At 41.3% G+C, this 24292-nt stretch overlaps 1 protein-coding gene and 1 pseudogene across 1 annotated transcript in view; one reads left to right on the top strand and one right to left on the bottom strand.

Annotated features, from left to right (window-relative positions):
- Positions 1 to 24292, bottom strand: part of eif2a (eukaryotic translation initiation factor 2A) — an 85447-nt gene that overhangs the window by 13382 nt on the left and 47773 nt on the right. The window contains exon 7 of the mRNA XM_039777568.1: positions 2561 to 2677. Coding sequence (XP_039633502.1) covers positions 2561 to 2677 — 117 coding nt within the window. The remainder of the gene's footprint in view (positions 1 to 2560; positions 2678 to 24292) is intronic.
- LOC120543935 lies at positions 12500 to 17790 on the top strand (annotated as a pseudogene).

A 24292-nucleotide genomic window follows, 5' to 3' on the forward strand; every position in this document is an offset into this window, starting at 1 on the left:
ATCACTGGCCGGCCAGCAGGGAGGCGATCCCGGCCGCCACCAGCTGGCTGTCCCGTCAGACTGAAGCTTCTGACGACATCGGAGAAAATGTGCAGTTGGCCATCAACGTTTGTAAAACTGCCCATATTCAAACTCTACACAGTTAATTTATCGCATAAAAAAGTCTCAGAAGTGAATGCAGATGGAAATTATAAAAAAGCAATCATTCTATAATCTAGATCGGGAGTTTGCAGTAGTAGCAGCAGCAAACAACTGGAAACTTTTTACAATTTTCATCTGCTTTTTCACCACTAAATTCACTTCTGAGACTTTTTTTAGATCATCCTACATCATCATTTCTATCATGTGAAATAAGAGGCCAAGCCAGCCTGGTGGTGAAGCTGCAGACAGATGCTCCCCAGCAGTCAGCTCCCCCTGCTGCTCATAAGGTGCCTCTGCCCCCCTTTCCTTTCAGACCCCCCCCCCCACCAGCCTTTGGGCCACGCCTCCTCATTTACATTGACATGTGTCAAGTCCAAACGAAAAGCCAATGTTAAATGGAAATTGAAATGCCAAATATTAAATGAAAATTGAAAGCCAATGTTAAATTCAAATTCAAAAACTAAATATTAAATGAAAATTAAAAGCCAATGTTAAATTCAAATGCCAAATATTAAATGAAAATTAAAAGCCAATGTTAAATTAAAATTCAAAATTAAATTCAAAAGCCAAAGCCAAATGGAAAAAAAAAAAAAAAAAAAATAATATTTTTAATTGATCTTGCTTTGTTTTCTCTTTGGACTTTCAATTTGAATTATGAATAAATATTGGGTGAGGCTATTTGTACCCTGGTACAATTAGCAGTGTATGCTATTTGCACCCCTGTGCATTTACAGTACCTTGGCATATATTTACACACAGTTATCCATACTACTCATGTATTACACCTTTTTGGAATATTATCGCCCTGACATTCTTACCCTAACCCTAACCATCCCACTCCTCTTGCCTAAACCTAACCAACCCAACCAGAGCAGGCATATTCATGAGTCCTCCCCTACCACCCATGGAGACAGCTAAAGGTAACGTTAGCTGCCCTACAGCTGTCAGAGTTACAGTAACGTTAGCGTAGCTGGGAGCTCCATGGAGACAGCTAAAGATAACGTTAGCTGCCCTACAGCTGTCAGAGGTACAGTAACGTTAGCGTAGCTGGGAGCTTCATGTAGATAGCTAAAGGTAACGTTAGCTGCCCTACAGCTGTCAGAGTTATAGTAACGTTAGCGTAGCTGGGAGCTCCATGTAGACAGCTAAAGATAACGTTAGCTGCCCTACAGCTGTCAGAGGTACAGTAACGTTAGCGTAGCTGGGAGCTCCATGTAGACAGCTAAAGGTAACGTTAGCTGCCCTGCCAGCTGTCAGAGTTACAGTAACGTTAAGCGTGGCACGGAGCTCCATGGAGACAGCTAAAGATAACGTTAGCCTGCCCCCCCCAGGGGGGTACGGTAGACTGTCGTAAAGATACGTACGCTGGGAGCTTCATGTAGATAGCTAAAGGTAACGTTAGCTGCCCTACAGCTGTCAGAGTTATAGTAACGTTAGCGTAGCTGGGAGCTCCATGTAGACAGCTAAAGATAACGTTAGCTGCCCTACAGCTGTCAGAGGTACAGTAACGTTAGCGTAGCTGGGAGCTCCATGTAGACAGCTAAAGGTAACGTTAGCTGCCCTACAGCTGTCAGAGGTATAGTAACGTTAGCGTAGCTGGGAGCTCCATGTAGACAGCTAAAGGTAACGTTAGCTGCCCTACAGCTGTCAGAGTTATAGTAACGTTAGCGTAGCTGGGAGCTTCATGGAGACAGCTAAAGGTAACGTTAGCTGCCCAACAGCTGTCAGAGTTATAGTAACGTTAGCGTAGCTGGGAGCTCCATGGAGACAGCTAAAGGTAACGTTAGCTGCCCTACAGCTGTCAAAGTTAGCTTCTACTTCATATATTACATTCTAATAGCTGTATTCTCAGTAACGTGACAATCTGCAAGAAACAGGTTGCTTATAAATCACTAAAATAGTAGTGACAGCACCGTTTGGCTTAGTTATTAATGCCGTTAGCATTGTTACTTACCTAGCTAGCTAGTTTATGGCAAAACGTTTGGGCTGTGCTTTCTAACATGATGACATTATGCTAACCGAGCACCGTTAGCCGTTACAACAGAGCCGCTTCACTACACTGGTTGATAATGTTTCATTACTCTGTTGATGTGTGTTTGTCGCTGTGTGCTCGTGGTGGAAAATGAATGTAAACAAAGTTGCGTGCAGGTCCCCTCAAGGCCAGGCTGATGTTAGAAGTCCCTCTAGTGGACAGAACGAGTAACAACAACCACATGCCTTTAGTGGCTTTGACGATGCATAAGCCTGAGTAGTGTAGAACATATTTAACAGGCTGCAAATGAGCATTAAATATTTGAATATTATTCGAATATTTAAAAAAATATCAAATGTAATTCGAATAGTATTATAAAGGAAGATTGACAGCTCTGGTGTGTGTGTGTGTGTGTGTGTGTGTGTGTGTGTGTGTACAGTGACTCACGTAGCTGGACCAGCGCGGTCTCTCCGTTGACGGCGAGGTAATGAAGCGTCTGCTCGCCGTAATAAGAAGCGCCGGTTTTATCCACCTCCGTGCTCGCCGTCACCAGAACAGCAGACGCTGAGAGCAACAAACACAGATCATACTACACATTATAACCTTATTATAACCTTAATATAACCTTAATATAACACAGATCATACTACACATTATAACCTTATTATAACCTTAATATAACCTTAATATAACACAGATCATACTACACATTATAACCTTAATATAACCTTAATATAACCTTAATATAACACAGATCATACTACACATTATAACCTTAATATAACCTTAATATAACCTTAATATAACCTTAATATAACCTCATTATAACCGTAATATAACACAGGACAGCATGTAGTTATAGATCTAAAAAACTATAGGATATTAATGGCGAGCTGAAAGCGGTCGCGGTGCTGTTGACGTTACACTTCCTGTGAGACGAGCAGGCACAACGGTGGTTTCTCTGCCCTGGGGACTGACTGACAGGCTGAGGCTAGAAGGCAAGGCAGCTTTACTTCAACAGCACTTTTCAGCTACAGGGCAACTCAAAGAGCTTTACATGGAACATTAAAGAGAGTGTTAAAACGGTCAGGATGAAAATAAAACAGACTAAAATATAATTTACAAATACAATAATACAAGTTAAATAATTACTCAATTCATAGGTTGTTGGAGCGGGGTTTGGAGGAGAGGGAGGGAGGAGTTTATTTTATTTTATTTTTGTCAGTGTAAAATGTTCTGAGAAATGCAATAATAGAACGTTCTGAGTATAACAGAATGTTCGAGTAAATAACAGAACGTTCTGAGTAAATAACAGAACGTTCTGAATAAATAACAGAATGTTCTGAGTAAATAACAGAATGTTCTGAGTAAATAACAGACTATTCTGAGTAAATAACGAATGTTCGAATAAATAACAGACTGTTCTGAATAAATAACAGAATGTTCTGAGTAAATAACAGACTGTTCTTGAATAAATAAAGAATGTTCTGAATAACATAAATAACTTTCTGAAAAATAACAATTCTATAACAGAATGTTCTGATAAATAACAGAATGTTCTGTAAATAAAAAAGTTAACAGAATGTTCTGAATAAATAACAGAATTTCTGAGTAAATAACAGAAGTTTGAATAAATAACAGAATGTTCTCAGTAAATAACAGAATGTTCTGAATAAATAACAGAATGTTCTGAGTAAATAACGGAACGTTCTGAATAAATAACAGAATGTTCTGAATAAATAACAGAAACGTCTGTAAAAATGAAATGTTCTGAGTAAATAAAAATGTCTGAATAAATACAATGTTCTGATATAACAGAAGTTCTGAGTAAATAACAAAGTTCTGATAGTAACAAACGTTCTGAATAAATAACAATGTTCTAAAATAACAGAATGTAAATAAAAATTCTAAGTAATAAAGTAGAACAATTGAATAAATAACAATGTTGAATAATAACAGAATGTTTAGTAATACAGATGTTGATATGTTTGAATAAAAAGTTCTCAGTAAATAAAAGTGGGTAAATAAGGATTAAAGGAAAAATGAATAATTGATTGAAAAATAAAGAATGCAGTAAATGAGAATTTTACTGCCAGTAGTGATGTGATAAAAAACGTCTGTAAAAAATGCTGAATAAATAAGTTTAATAATAATTTGAGTAAATAACAGAAGTTCTGATAAATAACAGAATGTTCTAGTCGAAATAACAGAATGTTCTGAATTAAATAACAGAATGTTCTGAATAAATAACAGACGTTCTGAATAAATAACAGAATGTTCTGGTAAATAACAACTGTTCTGATAAATAACTAATGTTCTCAGAATAACAGAATGTTCATAAATAAAGAATGTTTAATAAAACAGAGTTCTGATAAATAAAGAATGTTCTGTAAAATAACAGACTTCTGAATAAATAACAGAATGTTCTGAGATAAATAACAGAATATTTGTAAATCAAGGTTTAACCGAAGAACAGATGTTTTAATAATGTCTTAATAATGTTTGATAACATTTTCTGAGTATAACAGGTTGTAAATAAAAGTTTGGTGGTTGTGAGTAGAGAAAGATAGTGTGAAAAAGATAAATAACAGAAGTTCTGATAAATAACAGAATGTTCTGAGTAAATAACAGATGTTCTAGTAAATAACAGATTCTCCAGTAAATAACAGATGTTCTGGAGTAAATAACAGAAATGTTCTGAGTAAATAACAGAATGTTCTGAGTAATAACAGAGTTTGTAAAAACAATCTAGTAAAAACAGATGTTCTGAGTAAATAACAAGAACGTTCTGAGTAAATAACAGATGTTCTGAGTAGTAACAGACTGTTCTGAGTAAATAACAGAATGTTCTGAGTAAATAACAGGCTGTTCTGAGTAAATAACAGAATGTTCTCAGTGTGAAATAACAGAATGTTCTGAGTAAATAACGAACGTTCTGAGTAAATAACAGAATGTTCTGAGTAAATAACAGAATGTTCTGAGTAAATAACAGAATGTTCTCAGTAAATAACAGAATGTTCTGGGAGTAAATAACAGATGTTCTGAGTCGTAACAGAATGTTCTGAATAAATAACAGAATGTTCTCAGTAAATAACAGAATGTTCTGAGTAGCTAACAGAGCGTTCGATAAATAACAGAATGTTCTGAATAAATAACAGAATGTTCTGAATAAATAACAGGAAGTTCTGAGTAAATAACAGAATGTTCTGAGTAAATAACAGAATTTTCCATAAATTATTTTAATGTAGTAAATACAGTAGTAAAACAGAATTGAGAAGATGTTAGTATATAACAGAGGTTCTGAGTAAATAACAAGGTTTGAATAAAGATATTTATAATAAGTGGAAAACGTGTTGTATAAGTGTTTGTAAACTGTATGTATCGTTTTATGTTCTGTTGCTATAAAGGATAGTTTGGGTTTGACATGTCTCAGTAACAGAATGTTCTGTAATAAAGAATGTTCTGAATAAATAACAGAGGTTCTCATAAATAACAGAATGTTCTGAGTAAGCAACAAAGTTCTGAATAAATAACAGAATGTTCTGAATGTAAACCAGAGCGATTCTAATAAATAACAAATTCACGAATAATACAGAACGTTCTGAATAAATAACAGAATGTTCTGAATAAATAACAGAATGTTCTGAATAAATAACAAATTTCTGAGTAAATAAATAGTTCTGAATAAATAACAGAATGTTCTGAGTAAATAACAGAATGTTCTACCAAAAATAAATAACAGAATAACAAATAATAGATAGTTTATAATAAATAACTACAGAACGTTCTGAGTAAATAACAGAACGTTCTGAGTAAATATCAGAATGTTCTGGACGTATCTATAAAGCTTAGTAAATAACAGGAATGTTCTTGAGTAAATACAGACTGTTCTGTAATAACAAGATGTTCTGAAGAAATAACAGAATGTTCCTGAAATACAGAATTCAATAAATACAGAACGTTCTGAGTAAATAACAGAGGTTCTAGTAATAACAGAATGTTCTGAGTAAATAACAGAATTTCCTGGAGTAAATAAACAGATGTTTTAGTAAATAACAGAAGTTCTGAGTAAATATAACTGTTCTGATGATAACAGAATGTTTCTAAGTAAATAACAAATTTGAGTAAATAGAATGTTCCTAGAAGTAGTAACAAGAAGCGTTCCTATGGCGGGAAAACTAACAGAGCGTTCTGACATATAAATAATACGAATCGTTCTGGATAAATAACAGAAGTTTAGATCATCTGTCTTCTGAGTAAATAACTTGGGCTAATTTCTGAATAAATAACTGAATGTTCTCGGTAAATAACAGAATGTTCACCAGATAAATAACAGAATGTTCTGAGGCAAATAATGAAACGTTCTGAATAAATAGCACCAAGATATTTCACAAGGTAATGGCAGAGCAGTTTCTGAATAAATAACAGAATGTTCTGAATAAAATAATAACAGAATGTTCTGAATAACGACTGCTAGAATGTTCTGAGTAAATAACAGAGCGTTCTGAATAAATAACTGAATGTTCTGAATAAATAACAGAATGTTCTCTCCAGTAAATAACAAGAATGTTCTGAATTAAATAACAAATGTTGCGAATAAAATAACGAAGCGTTCTCAGTAAAGCTCAACGTAATGAATACGAAAGCGGCGCTACGATAGAACAACAGTGATTCTAAAGACTTCATGACAGACCGAACAGCAGAAATCCTCCTCTGGACATGGAAGCCATTTTGAGAGCAGCTGAAACAGCAGAAACAGCAGACGTTAAAGGGGTGATAGATTGCATAACCAAGTTTACCTTTATCGCTAGTTGAATAACAGTTTGAGGGTAAATAGGACATACAGAAGCTCATAATCCCATTGACACCCTTTTCCTGCAAATCTCACAATTTGAAACTGCCTCTCTGAAAAACGGGCTAATCTCTACAAAGCCAAAAGTTGACGCCAACTCTGTGGCTCCTCCTTATTTGGCTCTCTACTTTTCTCCCATTGTCACGCCCCAACATTTATGTATGCTTCCATTACATATATGGGTACCTACTGCCGGACACTCTGCTCACACTCGGGCGACTAAAGGCCCTTTTCCATTGCAGATTTTAGTGTCACCAGCGCGGGCTGGTCGTCATTATAGCTTACCGCCGCGGGCATGGCTTGCATGCTTGCATTGCTCACTCATTTCCTGGTTCTCCCCTTCTCCGTAAAACAACATGAAATCAACAAGATAGTTAACTTCTCCTGCTCCAGATTTCCCACCGTGGTCAGAAAGAACAGGGCAGACACTTTGTTTCTCTCACTATATGACTCTAGGAGTCACTACCGCTGTCGAGCTAATCGCCGTCACTCTCTTCACTTCTCTCCCTCGGCTCACCAGCTACACACACACATACGGCGCACTAAACACACACCAGCCACCAAGAGTATAAAACATCAGGCCACCTTGTATGCTACGGAGAAAGCTCTGCTTGGAGCCTCCATGGATGTATTAAGATGATTAAGATTAAGATTAAGATGTATTAACAGGAGCCTCGGGCAGCAAAAAAACACCGCTGGCTAAACTATTTAAAAAATGCCGTCTCGTCGCTAGCAATGCAGTGATCAGTGACGATTCTTTCCGACCAATCTGCAGCCTGCAGGGTTTCACGTCACCTTCTCGGCTCGCTCCAGTCTCGCTTGGAACCTCGACTGAGGTGGTACTTTAAAAGTACCTGTTAGCAGGTACCAGGTCACTTTTCCGTAATGGAAACCAAAAAGTTAGCAGTAGGTACCATGTAATGGAAAAGCGCCATTACATGGGCCACTGACCTGGGGTCAGTTTTGTCTTGGGAATCTAGGTCGCGAAGATCTCCGGGGAAATGTTATACATTGTTTGTCTGCTATTTAATTACTAAATCCACTTCTGAGACTTTTTTATGCAAGAAATCAACTATGTAGAGGTCGATATGGGCTTTTACCGAAAATGTATGGCTAATTGCAAATTTTGTCTGAATGTGTCAGAGTTCAGGAGCTCACACGTTAACGCGATACAGTTGCTGGTTCTGCCTGGGTGGGTGCCCGCACCGCCTGTCCACCTTCACAGACCCCCGTTGAGTTTCCAACATACATTTAGTATATTTACACTTTGAATTTCATCATAACATTTATGTCACAGCTACCCTAAGGTCTTACAAAGCTTACTTTTGTCCAATTTCAATTTAATACATTTTTGAGAATTTGAGAGGTTATGATATGTTATTGATATGATATTGTTTGTATTGTTTTCCCATTTAATCCTATGGGAAAAGATTGCGGCTACACTTTCGGCACACATTTTGTATTACACTTTGAATTTCGTCACAACACTTGTCACAGCTACCACAGTACCACTTTTGTCCAATTTCAATTTAATGCATTTTTTCGGAATTTGATTTATTTTTTATTTTTTTCGGTCTCGTAGGAGGAGGCTATGTTTGCCATTCATTCCTATGAACCCAGAAACGGTGACTTTGCGCGGTATGGAGTCTGCCGGCCGTGGAGCTCTGTCAGGGCAGCGGCATTTGGTAGTCCAGTAACCCAGAAATGGTGACTTTGCGTTGGGTATGGAGCACCGTGGGCTGCCGGCCGTGACAGAGCTCCATCTAGCTCACAGCAGGCCGGGGTCTGTGAAGGAGGACAGGCAGGGCGGTGTGGCAACAACCCAGGCAGCACCGGCCTCTGAACTCCGACACACAGTCGGACAAAATTTGCAATTAGCCATCAATTTTCATAAAACGGCCCATAATAGACCTCTACATAGTTGATTTCTCAAATAAAAAAGTCTCAGAAGTGAATTTAGTAATGAAATAGCAAACAAACAATGTATACAATTTCTGTGTGTGTGTGTGCGCTTTGCTCAACCAATCAGCCACCAGCTCATCTAAATATTCATGAGCATACCATATAGGCAGAAACCAATCATTTCAATCAGGCCTATTTTTACGGGGTTGCATTGGGGCGCATAGAACAGCGCCTGGGCCATTTTCAGCCAAACCAATGTTACATACTCTATTAGGAGACCTTAAGGAACAGTGTGAAATCGCTATATAACCATTCTATCACCCCTTTAAAACAGGAAGTCAGTTGTGTTTGCCTCCCTCGCACACGGGACAAGTTTGCCTTCAGAGAGTCTGCCAGAAGGGTTTATTTTAACCCAAACTATCTTTTCCTAAACTAAACTAAGTAGTGTTGTTGTCTAAACCTGAGAGATTTCTGTCAGAAGGCCCAGAAGGTAAACGTCTCCCGTGTGCCACCCCCACCCACCCCGCTGCAGAAAGTCGCCTCAGGTACTTTCACTTTGAGTCTCAAAGTGTTTTTCAGTCTGCAGCAGATTACAGTTAAAGTATTTCACTTCTTCAGTACTTCAGAGCGCCTTCCTGTAACTATCCATCCTCAGTTAAAGTCACAGCTTTGTAATAAAAGGTAAATCTTACCGTCTGTGTGTGCGTCTCTTCTCACTGACAACTCAACAGGAACTCACTGGTTTCCTGGTCTGTCTCAGATGACATAATGTAAGATGTGGAGCTTTTGAAGCTGATGAGTTTTATCTTAAAGGGACAGTTCAGATGTTATGTGTGGTTTTATGAGCTACTTCTCTATAGGTGTGTGTGTGTGTGTGTGTGTGTGTGTGTGTGTGTGTGTGTGTGTGGCCTCCCTGAGACATCACCACATTGACCAAAAACATTGAGCTTTATCTCTCTGACCCTGAACTCCCCGTTTGTATTTCTGCTCATTGTGATGTCGTTTTCTTTGAGTATCTTCAATTCACTTTTATTTATAGTATCAATTCATAACAAGAGTTATCTCGAGACACTTTACAGATAGAGTAGGTCTAGACCACACTCTATAATTTACAAAGACCCAACAATTCCAGTAGTTCCCCAAGAGCAAGCATTCAGTGGGACAGTGGCGAGGAAAAACTTCCTCTCAGGAAGAAACCTGGGACAGACCCAGGCTCTTGGTAGGTGGCGTCTGACGGGACAGACCCAGGCTCTTGGTAGGAGGTGTCTGACGGGACAGACCCAGACTCTTGGTAGGAGGTGTCTGATGGGACAGACCCAGACTCTTGGTAGGAGGTGTCTGAAGGGACAGACCCAGGCTCTTGGTAGGAGGTGTCTGACGGGACAGACCCAGACTCTTGGTAGGAGGTGTCTGATGGGACAGACCCAGACTCTTGGTAGGAGGTGTCTGACGGGACAGACCCAGGCTCTTGGTAGGAGGTGTCTGACGGGACAGACCCAGACTCTTGGTAGGAGGTGTCTGATGGGACAGACCCAGACTCTTGGTAGGAGTTGTCTGATGGGACAGACCCAGGCTCTTGGTAGGAGTTGTCTGATGGGACAGACCCAGGCTCTTGGTAGGAGTTGTCTGATGGGACAGACCCAGGCTCTTGGTAGGAGTTGTCTGAAGGGACAGACCCAGGCTCTTGGTAGGAGGTGTCTGACGGGACAGACCCAGGCTCTTGGTAGGAGGTGTCTGATGGGACAGACCCAGGCTCTTGGTAGGCGGTGTCTGATGGGACAGACCCAGGCTCTTGGTAGGAGGTGTTTGACGGTGCCGGGTGGGGGGTGATGAACAGTGGCAATAACAGTCACAATAAAGATAATGTATCAGTGACTAGAAATAGTAGCTGTAGTAGCTCATAGCAAATCAGGGCATTGCAGGGTGTCCCAGGATGTAGCAGGGTATAGCAGGGAGTCACAGGATGTAGCAGGGCACTGCAGGGAGTCACAGGATGTAGCAGGGCACCGCAGGGAGTCACAGGATGTAGCAGGGCATAGTAGGACGCAGCAGGATGTGTCATTTTAGCTGACGCTTTTATCCAAAGTGACTTATAATCGCTATATATGTCAGAGGCTACACACCTCTGGAGCAACTAGGGGTTACGTGTCTTGCTCAGGGACACATTGAATGAATGAATGAAAGTTTGAATGAATGAAAGTTTATTTGGTTACTGAACATAGAACGTAATATATGTACAGCAAATTCATTAGAAACAAGGGTGGCAACCGAAAAGGTGTAGGCTGAAGCCGTGGCTTATTACGCCTACCCTGTTTTACAAAACAACATCTACCCATCAGAATTTAAACATAAACAATATACATGCGTAAACGTGTATTCATACACACATACATGTATACATACTATATATATATATATAAATATACATATACATACATACATACATACATACATAAAGACATATGCACTTAATCACAAACAATTTGTCTTAGGCCACCATATATTTAACAAAAATTTATGTTTTAAACTGTTTTTTGAAATAATGAATGGAATTGCTCCTCTTAAGATCATCGGTGAGACCATTCCACAAGTCGACCCCTTTTACCGAAATCGTATTCATTTTAAAATTTGTTCTAACCATTTGTTTTTTAAACATATTCTCTCCTCTTAGGTTATATTTCTGTTCCCGTTTTTCAAACAAACATATTATGTTTTTAGGCAAAATTTTCATATAGACTTTAAACCTAAAGACCGCAGTATTCAGACGGACAAGATCTGAAAGTTTTATTGCTTTAAATTTGCAACATATTGAGTTTGTCGGTTCATTATACGGTGAATGATTGGCTATCCTTATGGCTTTTTGTAAAATAAAAATAGGTTTTATATTTGTGGTGTGTGGGGCGCGTGCCCCATATTTCAACACAATAAGAAAAGTATGGAACAATATTGATTGATGTATCGCGAGTGGGAATCGAACCAGGGTCTCCCACACCAAAGGCGTGTGTCATATCCACTGTGCCATAACCACCCCTAGTAGCAGGGCGGTATTTTCTCCTAATCCAAGGAAACCTGCTGGGCGAAAGAGAAAACATATGGACTCGGGGGAATAAGCTCCCCGAGCTCGGTTAGTTAGTAACAAGCATTTCTGGAACATGGAAGCACACAGATGGAAAGAGAGAGGAGAGAGAAGCTCAGTGTGTCAAAGGAAGTCCCCCGCAGTCTAAAACTATAGCAGCATAACTAAGAGAGGCAGGTAAGGAGCAGAGGCGCCTGGTCGGGCTAGAACTCTTCTCAACCGGAATCGGGCTGTACTGTCCCTGCCTCCCTCTACTTTGAGTGAATCAGGATGGACTAGTTTTTCAGCATCGTGTTGAGATAGGATGTTCCTAATTTTGACAATGTTACGAAGGTGAAAAAAGGCTGTTCTTGAAGTTTCAAATGCTTCATATCCTTAAAGTCTGTCAAACCTGAAACCACGCACATCCTTTCAGTTTATTAATTTACACACACACACACACCCACACTCTCTCACACACAACCACACAGATTCAAATAAACATGAAATGATTAGGACATAAATCAGATGGTAACAGCCGACTTATTGATAAAGTTTGTTTTGATCTTCACAGTTTGGGGTGATGGACGAGCCTCCGCCTCGAACCGCGGCGACCAGCCTGTGTGACTCCTCCCCCCTGGCGGTCAGCCTGTGTGACTCCTCCCCCCTGGCGGTCAGCCTGTGTGACTCCTCCCCCCTGCTGTGGAGGGTGGAGGACCTGCGCTCGATGCGGGCTCAGGGCCTGGTGGGGGCGCTGCTGGGCGCGCTGCCCCGGACGCCCCGCCAGAACGTGAGGCTGGGACGCCCACTGCTGCTGCTGCCAGAGGAGGAGCGGCTGCTGACCGAACGCCATGTCGGCCCCCCCACCGCTACACCCGCTGATAACCAGGTTAGTTAGTTAATGTACCCACTGGTGTAAAGGCTAATATGAAAACATACGAACATCTTAACGTTTATATTAGCTGATACATGGTTAAACCTCATTGGCCAAGTAAAGCAGCTGTGTGTCTCTCTTCAGTTTGGGTGTAAAGTCTAAACTGTTATTTTGATACTAAAGTTGTGTTGATTTTTGGTTTTACCACGGAGATGTAACCTTCATCTTAGTTACTCTGGCCTTTCTGTGTGGAGTTTGCATGTTCTCCCCATGTTTGCGTGGGTTTCCTCCGGGTGCTCCGGTTTCCCCCACCATCAAAAACATGTACTAGGTTCTCCAGTCAGTGCCCTTGATCAAGGCACTGGCTCAGATCTGGAGTTGGTCCCCGTGACTTGGCGCCGTCATTGGTTGCCCACTGCTCCCTTGAGGGATAGGTTAAATGCAGAGAATGAATTTCGCTACATGTACGTGTATGTGACAAATAAAGTACCTTTACCTTTACCTTTACCTTAAAGTCCAAACTAACCAGAATATTGTCACAGAAAATTATGTTTTCCTTCAGGGGCCAATCAGTGAAAATCACTATTCTTAAAGCAGTGTTTATTATCATTCAGTGTGCCGATGTGCTGCAATAGCAGCAATCGGCAGAATGACTATTATCCCCCATACTTATTCTCCATCTTCCGCCACATTTTTGCCCCGCTACTAGTCACGGAGCATTGCCAAAACATGCACACAAAATACATCAAAACGTGTGCAATGATCGGGAATGGTGTTCTATGACTTTTCTAAGAGATTTTTTTCACAGGGGTTTTCAACGAATCGGCAAAAAAATGCCGCACAATTTCCCATAGATTTTAATGGGAAATCTTCGGGAAATTGCTTAACATAGATCAAGGTAGAGATGATGACAGGTAGAGGGAAGGACAGAGGGGGGAAGCTGCAGTATGATTCTCTGAAATCTTTCCAAACAAATTGCTCTCTCCCCTACAGTTTTCATTCTTCATACATCACGGTTGGTCAAAACGTAGGAAATCTTGTGCCGATCCCACACATGTAAATATGGAATCTACCGGACTTAAACTTTTGGCTCTCTTCATACCAACTGCCGATAGAAACGCAGACGCAGACGGTTCCCTGTTTGTTACCTGCTCTGTGTCCCATATATTTGACAACACAAACATAAAAACTACATCAATGCGTTCGCCAGACCATATCAACAACTTCTGACACACTACACACACACCTCCTATCATGGAGACTCTTTAATGTAGGCCATGTTGTCCTCTCTTTACTGTGTGCCGTGTTGTCCTCTCTTTACTGTAGGCTGTGTTGTCCTCTCTTTACTGTAGACTGTGTTGTCCTCTCTTTACTGTAGGCCGTGTTGTCCTCTCTTTACTGTAGGCTGTGTTGTCCTCTCTTTACTGTAGACTGTGTTGTCCTCTCTTTACTGTAGGCCGTGTTGTCCTCTCTTTACTGTAGACTGTGTTGTCTCTTTACTGTAGGCCATGTTGTCCTCTCTTTACTGTAGGACGTGTTGTCCTCTCTTTACTGTAGACTGTGTTGTCCTCTCTTTACTGTAGGCCATGTTGTCCTCTCTTTACTGTAGACTGTGTTGTCTCTTTACCGTAGGCCATGTTGTCCTCTCTTTACTGTAGGACGTGTTGTCCTCTCTTTACTGTAGACTGTGTTGTCTCTTTACCGTAGGCCATGTTGTCCTCTCTTTACTGTAGGACGTGTTGTCCTCTCTTTACTGTAGACTGTGTTGTCCTCTCTTTACTGTAGACTGTGTTGTCTCTTCACTGTTGGCCGTGTTGTCCTCTCTTTACTGTAGGCCATGTTGTCCTCTCTTTACTGTAGGACGTGTTGTCCTCTCTTTACTGTAGACTGTGTTGTCTCTTCACTGTTGGCCGTGTTGTCCTCTCTTTACTGTAGGCCATGTTGTCCTCTCTTTACTGTAGACTGTGTTGTCTCTTTACTGTAGGCCGTGTTGTCCTCTCTTTACTGTAGGCCATGTTGTCCTCTCTTTACTGTAGACTGTGTTGTCTCTTTACTGTAGGCCATGTTGTCCTCTCTTTACTGTAGGCTCTGTCCTCTCTTTACTGTAGGCCATGTTGTCCTCTCTTTACTGTAGGCTCTGTCCTCTCTTTACTGTAGGCCGTGTTGTCCTCTCTTTACTGTAGGCCATGTTGTCCTCTCTTTACTGTAGGCTGTATTGTCCTCTCTTTACTGTAGGCCATGTTGTCCTCTCTTTACTGTAGGCCATGTTGTCCTCTCTTTACTGTAGGCCGTGTTGGCCATGTCAAACAGCAGATTTACTGTCAGCCGGTGTTATTCGGATGTGCACCAAGTAGTATGCACACTGTCATAATTTCTTGCGGAATTTTGTAGTTATTATTATTACCAATCCAGACTAGGTTAACTCTAATGTGTGTGTGTGTGTGTCTGTATGTGTGTGTGTCTGTCTGTCTGTCTGTGTGCGTGTGCAGGATGGACGGGTGGAGCTACAGGTGCAGCAGTACCAGGAGGCCCAGCAGCGGAGCTACGAGGAGCAGAGTGTCCTCGCTCTGGAAGACAGGAAGTCAGCGCTGCTCCGAGCCATGACATCATCACCCACAGGTGAGAACGTGTCACCATGACATCATCACCCATAGGTGAGAACGTGTCACCATGACATCATCGCTCCATCTAAAACTACATACATACTTACAAACTCATTTCAGAAAACAAGCTTTTGCTCTCAGTTTATTTGGGGTACATAGTGCTGTAGTATTTACAATTTTGTTCGCCTGGGAAAACCCTGATGAACTTCCGGCAAATTTGAGATTTTCTCTGCAAGTCTGTCTGGCCAAGAGCCCATTCAAGCCCAGTTCCAGTTTATCCCAAATCAAGGCACACAAACCGTACGTGAGCGGGGCTTTGCACCAATCACAACCGTTGAGACGGGCTGGGGGCTCTACACCAATCACAACCGTTGAGGAGGGCTTTACACCAATCACAACCGTTGAGGCGGGCTTTACACCAATCACAACCGTTGAGGGGGTCTCTACACCAATCACAACCGTTGAGGAGGGCTTTACACCAATCACAACCGTTGAGGCGGGCTTTACACCAATCACAACCGTTGAGGCGGGCTTTACACCAATCACAACCGTTGAGGCGGGCTCTACACCAATCACAACCGTTGAGGCGGGCTTTACACCAATCACAACCGTTGAGGCGGGCTTTACACGATGACGATAACGATAGGGCTCTCCAACATGCTCGCTGGTTGAGATGTTTTTCCGTCGGGTCGCATACGTCATCTCTTTCATCGCTCTGATTGGTTGAAGGACTATCCAGTTACACCCAGAGGCATTTGGTGGAGTGGCCGTCGTGCGGGGCCCCTTGGAAATGGGCTGTGAATGAACCTTCCCCAACACCCACTCGCAATAACTGAGAAGTCTGGTGTCAAATATTTTGCATAATTTCAGCCGCGGAATTTGTATGAGATAAAATATTTGAACTCGTGCAAGAAATTCATGTGAAACTATGTTAAAAGCTGATCAATCACAGCCTTCTTCATGACTCTTTATCTGGAAATATTACAACTTTATACAACTTTACACAACCCCATAATAGTCATGATCCTGGTTCTGGTTCTGGTTCTGTTCCCTGGTCCTGGTACTTGACCTGATCCTGTTCCCTGATCCTGGTTCTGATCCTGTCCCCTGATCCTGTTCCCTGTAGAGTCCGGAGACGAGTCTCTGCGGTGCCGTCTGGCGGCGTTGGAAAGCAGCTTCTCCTTTCCTCGCTCGGCGATGGCGGTGCAGCTCAGCTACCACGGCCAGGGCCCTACTGCACTTCCATCGATCAAGGTGCCACCAGGTGTTCAGAGACCTGAGGGGGGGGGGCCTACCTGACCTCTGCCGGGAAGGGGGGGAAGTATTGGGGGGACTTTCTTTTCCGCTTTCTCTTTTTTTTTTTTTTTTTTTTTTTTTTTTTTTCTTTTTTTTTTTTTTTTTTTTTTTTTTTTTTTTTCTCCTGGTTTATCCAGGTCAGTTTCACTCTTATATTATATTATATATATATTTTACATTATATTTATAATAAAAAATATCTCTCTTTCTCTCTCTCTCTCTCTCTCTCTTTCTCTATCTTTTTCTCTCTTTCTCTACCCCCTGTCTCTCTACCTGTCTCTCCCCTGTCTTTCTCCTCGCTCTACGCTGTCTCTCTCTAACTGTCTGTCTCTCTCTAACTGTCTGTCTGTCTCTCTCTACCTGTATGTCTCTCTACCTGTCTCTCTCTACTTGTCTGTCTCTCTGTCTGTCTCTCTGTCCTCCAGGGGATCCTCTCCGTTTCCACGCCCACTTCATAGCCGTGTGTGTGTCTCTGGATGAGTCCCTGAGTCTGCTGGACGTCCTGGCCGTGTCTCGTCTGGGCTCCAACGTCAAGAAGACGGTGCTGCTGTGTTCACCGGGGACGGACGGCCGCGTGGCATACACCTCGCTGCAGTGGAGTGGCATGGTGTAGAACCTGGACCCTCCCACAGGCAGGACCAGGACCCTACCGGGGCCCCGGGCCCCAGGTTTGGACCCCCGGACTGAAGACAAACATGTATGTTGTGAAGAGCAAAGTGTTGCTGGATTGTAGGGATGGTACCCGATTCTCACTCACTCAAAACACCAACTTTGCCAGATCTCTGCCAACTTAAATGCTATCAACGCAAAACTTTAGATTCTTGTTTGGCTCGCCAACAACATGGCGAAGATTGGCCACTAGGGGGCTTTCACTGCCCGATGTGAGTCGAGTGCAGATGTGAGTTGCGCATGGGTCACTTTGCGACAAGTAGCCTCCAAGAACCTGCTAACAAGAGACTTCTGTAATCTCAATGCAATATAGAAAGTAACAACATAACAAAGTTGGTTCACTGCTGGCTACAAGTTAGCAATCAAACACAACAAAGGCCTTTCACTTGAATGGCATTTTGAGCTTAACGTTAGCAATCAAACAATCATAGATACCTACGTTTTGAAATTATTTCCATCTTCTGTTATTGTTTGTAATGAAAAAAGTTCATTTTTTGGATTTCACAAATTTCAGTATGACACGATCTGTTGTAAATGTTTAAATCTGAGCATGTCACATCTGCACTGACTCACATCGGGTAGTGACAGGGCGCTACAAATGCAACAGTTTATATCTCATGAAGGGCTCATCTGATTTTTAGGAAACTTAGAGGGTACCATCTAGGGCCACTCCTGAGGCCACGCCTACAGTGGGGTACTCATTGGTCAAAGTGAGCGTGGTCTATGGGACCCCCAAAAAATTATATTGGTGCCATTACAATGCATGTATGGGATGTATGTAAATGGGAAATTAGGGTTAATACTTTAGGCCATGCAGCTTTAGGTTCTGCTTTCATACACAGTGTGTGTCTGAGATAAAACTACTTCAGAACCAAAGAAAAGGAACTTAAAGGGGAACTTTGTTTGTTTCACCCTGGACTCTATGTCTCCATGTTTGTGTGTCTGAGTGTCTGATGGAACAACAATCTGTGAAACTGGTCCAGTATTAAACAAGAACCAAGCTGTAACGTACACCTACAGGACTAATGTTCAGCAGCAGTTGTCTACAAGTGTCTGACAACATTATGGGATGGATCCCTACAGAGATAGACCTTTTAGTTAAAGAGTAAGATCCTTTTAGTTTAACATGAAACAGCCCCGAAATCACCATCACCAAACTCCACCAGACTCCATGAAAATAATCAGGACTTTTATCGTCGTAAAACACACTTCAGTCAAAGTGGACAGAAACTAAATAAAACTACCAAAAGCCGTCTTGGTTCATCTTTCCACTGTTCCAAAAATCACCACTCTGGTTTGGTTGAAAAAAAAACTTAATTCACCCATTTACATGTTGAGATATGCTGGCTCTATACACGCTAAAAGTCCTGATTATTTACATGGAGTCTGGTGGAGATATGCTGGCTCTATACACACTAAAAGTCCTAATTATTTACATGGAGTCTGGTGGAGATATGCTGGCTCTATACACGCTAAAAGTCCTGATTATTTACATGGAGTCTGGTGGGTTTGGTGATGGTAACTAAAAGGATAATACATCCAATTTGAACTTTTTTTGAAATTGTCTGATGGTCATTCCTCTGTTACTCTGTTGTTTGCTTCCTGATGTCCAGAAATAAAGACAGAGCTGTTTGAAACTGACCCTCCATTTATTATTGTCCTGAAAGAGTAAAAGTAGTCAGAAACAGCAGAATGGAAACTCTTTAACAAGTAATAATTAACAGTTAATGTGTAAACACACCCCAGCACCTCACAGTGGTGAGACAGAGTATCTGCATTAACAGCTTTCTTTTCTTCATTCACGTGTGTGTGTGTGTGTGTGTCTTTTGAATTTGAAAATGGGCAATTGCTTTTTTTGCAAAAAATGGGAGGACAGCTTTAAAAGAAGTGACTCATGATGAGAGAGAGAGTATCTGCTGTCCGCGCGGTAAAAAACTAAAAATACGTATTTTTAACCCCCCAGTCTGAGCAGAAGCTGCTTTCCTCCAAAGACCCAACAGCACAACAGAGACATGAAACGCCAGCAACGTCAGCTGGCGTAACGAACTTTGCCTTTATGTGATTACGTCATTGAGACGTTATTTGTGTACACAGTTCATGTGAACCAGTTTATTTTAATTATTTATTTTTATGTACTTTATCCCTTAAATTATCAATTCATATATATTCAATTTATTCATTATTAGCTTTTTATAAATTATGTTTTATTTATGTGTTAATGTTTTAACCAGATTATGTCAATAAAATATATTTACTTTATATATGCATTATATAAAACTACACAAATACATTTATAACCAAAGTAATAAAATATGTAAAAAACTTACATATATATATATATATATATATATATATATATTTTCTTTAATAGTCCTAATTTGACATATTTTATATATAAGAAGTTGTAGATTTTTTTTTAATTAATTCACAGTTTCACCAAACTACATTAATTTATACTAATTTATTAATTTATACTGTTTATTGATCCCCAGTGGGGAAATTACAATTTACATTTCCCATAATGCAACTACACCCACACTGTAGTTGAGATGATCAGCCTTTAAATATCCGCAGCATCTCATTAAGAAAGTGTTTAGATCATAGACTGTAAATATTACTATTATATTCATATATACAGTCTATGGTTGGGATGTTATTGAAGGGGTGACAGAATGCAAAACCGATTTTCCTTGTCATAGTTGAAAAATGACAGTTTGGAGGGTAAATAGGACATACATAGAACCTCAAAATCCCAATGACACCTCTTTCATCTGCAAATCTCACAATTTGAAACTGCCTCTGAAAACGGGCAAATCTCAACGAGCCGCCTAGTTGACGTCAACTCGGCGGCTCCTCCTCATTTGGCTCTAGTCTCTCTTTGTCACGCCCCAACATTTACATAGGCTACACAACTGACCTGAGATCAGGTAGTCTTCTGAATCTAGGTTGCGCAGATCTCTGCTATTCCATTACAAAATTCACTTCTGAAACTTTTTTATGCAAGGAAATCAACTATGTAAAGCTCAAATATGGGCCGTTTTACGAAAATTGATGGCTAATGGCAAATTTTGTCCAACTGTGAGTACAGCGGCCAGATTGCCTGGGTTGCTACATCGCTGCCCTGCCTGTCCTCCTTCACAGACCCTGGCCTGCTGTGAGCTAGATGGAGCTCCGTCACGGCTTGCAGCCCGCGGTGCTCCATACCTGCGCAAACTCACCCTTTCTGGGTGACTGGACTACCAAACGCCGCTGCCCTGACAGAGCTCCAGGGCCTGCAGCTTGCTGTTCTCCCTCCCCTCTTCCTACTAAACAGCCGGTGTGTGTGACTGAGAGCGCGGTCAGCGAGCTTGTTACGCCCGCAATCTCTTACCGCAGGTTTCAGTTAATCTTATAATGGATATAGAGGTGGGCGATATATTGTTTAGACGATAATATCCAAATTGTTGTCTGGACGATATGCAAAATTGGGATATCGAATATTTCATAAATTGTACAATCCGACCCCCCACACATGAAAAGAGCTTAAGGAAGTTAACAAATAACGCACACTATAACCTTCTAAACAATTATATGTACGATTAATACTGTGGGTTTTTTTGAGTAAAAACTTTTTGGACGTGAAAACGTAGGGGCGGCGAACGATTACCCACATGAATGGAGTACCAACTGCAGGATCGTTGCCCAGCACGGCTCACCTGACCTGGAGCCCTGTCGGTAATATACTGACCATTTTATTTACTACGAAAACCGCACACTGCCGTCTACATAGCCCTCGATGCTAACATTAGCAAAAGTTTGGTTCACTGCTAACCATAGTGAACAAACTGCAGCGCGATCACCTGGATACGGGATACAGGGGACTTTTACAAGGCGTCCTTAAAGTCTGTTCCCCTCCAGCTTTCTCCCAGCATGTAGATTGTGTTACTAGAGGGAAGAACACACTAGACCATGTATACTCTAACATCAAGAAAGATACAGAACTGCTCCTCTCCCTCACCTGGGCCAGTCAGATCACATCCAACTACTCCTGATCCCAGCATAAGTCCCGGTCAGAAGGACTATACAGCCAAGTAGAAGGACTATCAGAACCTAGTCTGACCCGGCCCTGTCCCAGCTCCAGGACTGCTTCCAATAAGGACATGGTTGTGTGCAATATGTTACAGAACAGAGCCCTTTGTTTATTGTTATGGTTTCATCTTGCTTCTAGAAGGATTTCAAAAATATCGTCTGAATATCGATATCGAGATATTGAAAAAAAATATCGAGATATTCATTTTTGTCAATATCTCCCACCCCTAAATGGATATGTGTGTTGAGTTATTTAAACAAATGATCGTGGAAATGAACGCCTCTTGTCCGCGAGTCTCAATGATAGAGCCCGCGGTGAGCTGGACTCCATCAATGAGAGCTAGCTAACCTCCTCCTAACGAGACCTCTGAAATTCACAAAAATGCATTAAATTAAAATCGGACAAGTGTTAGCTAAGCTTTGTAAGACCTTGGGGAACCTGTAATAAAAGTGCCGTGACGAAATTCAAACTGTAAATATACTATAGTTATGCCAAAAGTGTAGCTAGCTAGCCGCGATCTTTCCCCATTGTATTGAAGGGGACACATAGCTAGCTAGCTGCTCCTCCTAACAAGACCCCTGATGTTCACAAAAATGCCTTAATTTGAAATCGGACACAATTGTTAGCTTTATAAGACCTTGGGGAACCTGTAATATAAGTACCGTGACGAAATTCAAACTATAAATATACTATAGTTATGCCGAAAGTGTAGCTAGCTAGCCGCAATCTTTTCCCATTGTATTGAACGGGACATATAGCTAGCTAGCTGCTCCTCCTAACAAGACCCCTGACGTTCACAAAAATGCCTTAATTTGAAATCGGACACAACTGTTAGCTTTGTAAGACCTTGGGGTACAGTGCCTTGCGAAAGTATTCGGCCCCCTTGAACGTTTCGACCTTTTGCCACATTTCAGGCCTCAAACATAAAGATATAAAACTGTAATTTGTTGTGAAGAATCAACAACAAGTGGGTCCCAATTATGAAGTGGAACGAAATTCATTGGCTATTTCAAACTTTTTTAACAAATAAAAAACTGAAAAAGTGGGCGTGCAAAATTATTCAGCCCCTTTACTTTCAGTGCAGCAAACTCTCTCCAGAAGTTCAGTGAGGATCTCTGAATGATCCAATGTTGACCTAAATGACTAATGAAAATAGAATCCAGCTGTGTGTAATCAAGTCTCCGTATAAATGCACCTGCTCTGTGATAGTCTCAGAGGTCCGTGTAAAGCGCAGAGAGGATCATGAAGAACAAGGAACACACCAGGCAGGTCCGAGATACTGTTGTGGAGAAGTTTAAAGCCGGATTTGGATACAAAAAGATTTCCCAAGCTTTAAACATCCCAAGGAGCACTGTGCAAGCGATAATATTGAAATGGAAGGAGTATCAGACCACTACAAATCTACGAAGACCCGGCCGTCCCTCTAAACTTTCAGCCCATACAATGAGAAGACTGATCAGAGATGCAGCCAAGAGGCCCATGATCACTCTGGATGAACTGCAGAGATCTACAGCTGAGGTGGGAGACTCTGTCCATAGGACAACAATCAGTCGTATACTGCACAAATCTGGCCTTTATGGAAGAGTGGCAAGAAGAAAGCCATTTCTTAAAGATATCCATAAAAAGTGTCGTTTAAAGTTTGCCAAAAGCCACCTGGGAGACACACCAAACATGTGGAAGAAGGTGCTGTGGTCAGATGAAACCAAAATCGAACTTTTGGCAACAATGCAAAACGTTATGTTTGGCGTAAAAGCAACACAGCTCATCACCCTGAACACACCATCCCCACTGTCAAACATGGTGGTGGCAGCATCATGGTTTGGGCCTGCTTTTCTTCAGCAGGGACAGGGAAGATGGTTAAAATTGATGGGAAGATGGATGGAGCCAAATACAGGACCATTCTGGAAGAAAACCTGATGGAGTCTGCAAAAGACCTGAGACTGGGACGGAGATTTGTCTTCCAACAAGACAATGATCCAAAACATAAAGCAAAATCTACAATGGACTGGTTCACAAATAAACATATCCAGGTGTTAGAATGGCCAAGTCAAAGTCCAGACCTGAATCCAATCGAGAATCTGTGGAAAGAACTGAAAACTGCTGTTCACAAACGCTCTCCATCCAACCTCACTGAGCTCGAGCTGTTTTGCAAGGAGGAATGGGCAAAAATGTCAGTCTCTCGATGTGCAAAACTGATAGAGACATACCCCAAGCGACTTACAGCTGTAATCGCAGCAAAAGGTGGCGCTACAAAGTATTAACTTAATAGGGGGTGAATAATTTTGCACCCAATATTTCAGTTTTTATTTGTTTAAAAGGTTTGAAATATCCAACAAATTTCGTTCCACTTCATGATTGTGTCCCACTTGTTGTTGATTCTTCACAAAAAATTACAGTTTTATATCTTTATGTTTGAGGCCTGAAATGTGGCAAAAGGTCGAAAAGTTCAAGGGGGCCGAATACTTTCGCAAGGCACTGTAGCTGTGATATAAGTGCCGTGATGAAATTCAAACTGTAAATATATTATAGTTATGCCGGCAGCCGACTGCGGAGCCCCGTAGTGCAGTAATCCACAGGGTGACTTTTCCCCGAGTATGATGCCCAGCAGGCTGCCGCTTTCTCGTCAGACTGTGTGGAGCTCCTTAAGTCAGACACGTCTTACCAAATTTGCAATTAGCCATAGATTTTCATAAAGCGGCCCATATTTGAGCTTTATATAGTTGATTTCTCGCATAAAAAAAGTCTCAGAAGTAAATTTGGTAACGAAACATTGTAGTGTCTGGAATATGAGACCTGCTGTCTCGTCTCTAATGTGTGTGTATGGGGATTCGCTAAACCAATCAGCGCGCAGCTCATCTA

This window comes from Perca fluviatilis, chromosome 2 (assembly GCF_010015445.1).
Source record: "Perca fluviatilis chromosome 2, GENO_Pfluv_1.0, whole genome shotgun sequence".
Lineage (NCBI taxonomy): Eukaryota > Metazoa > Chordata > Actinopteri > Perciformes > Percidae > Perca > Perca fluviatilis.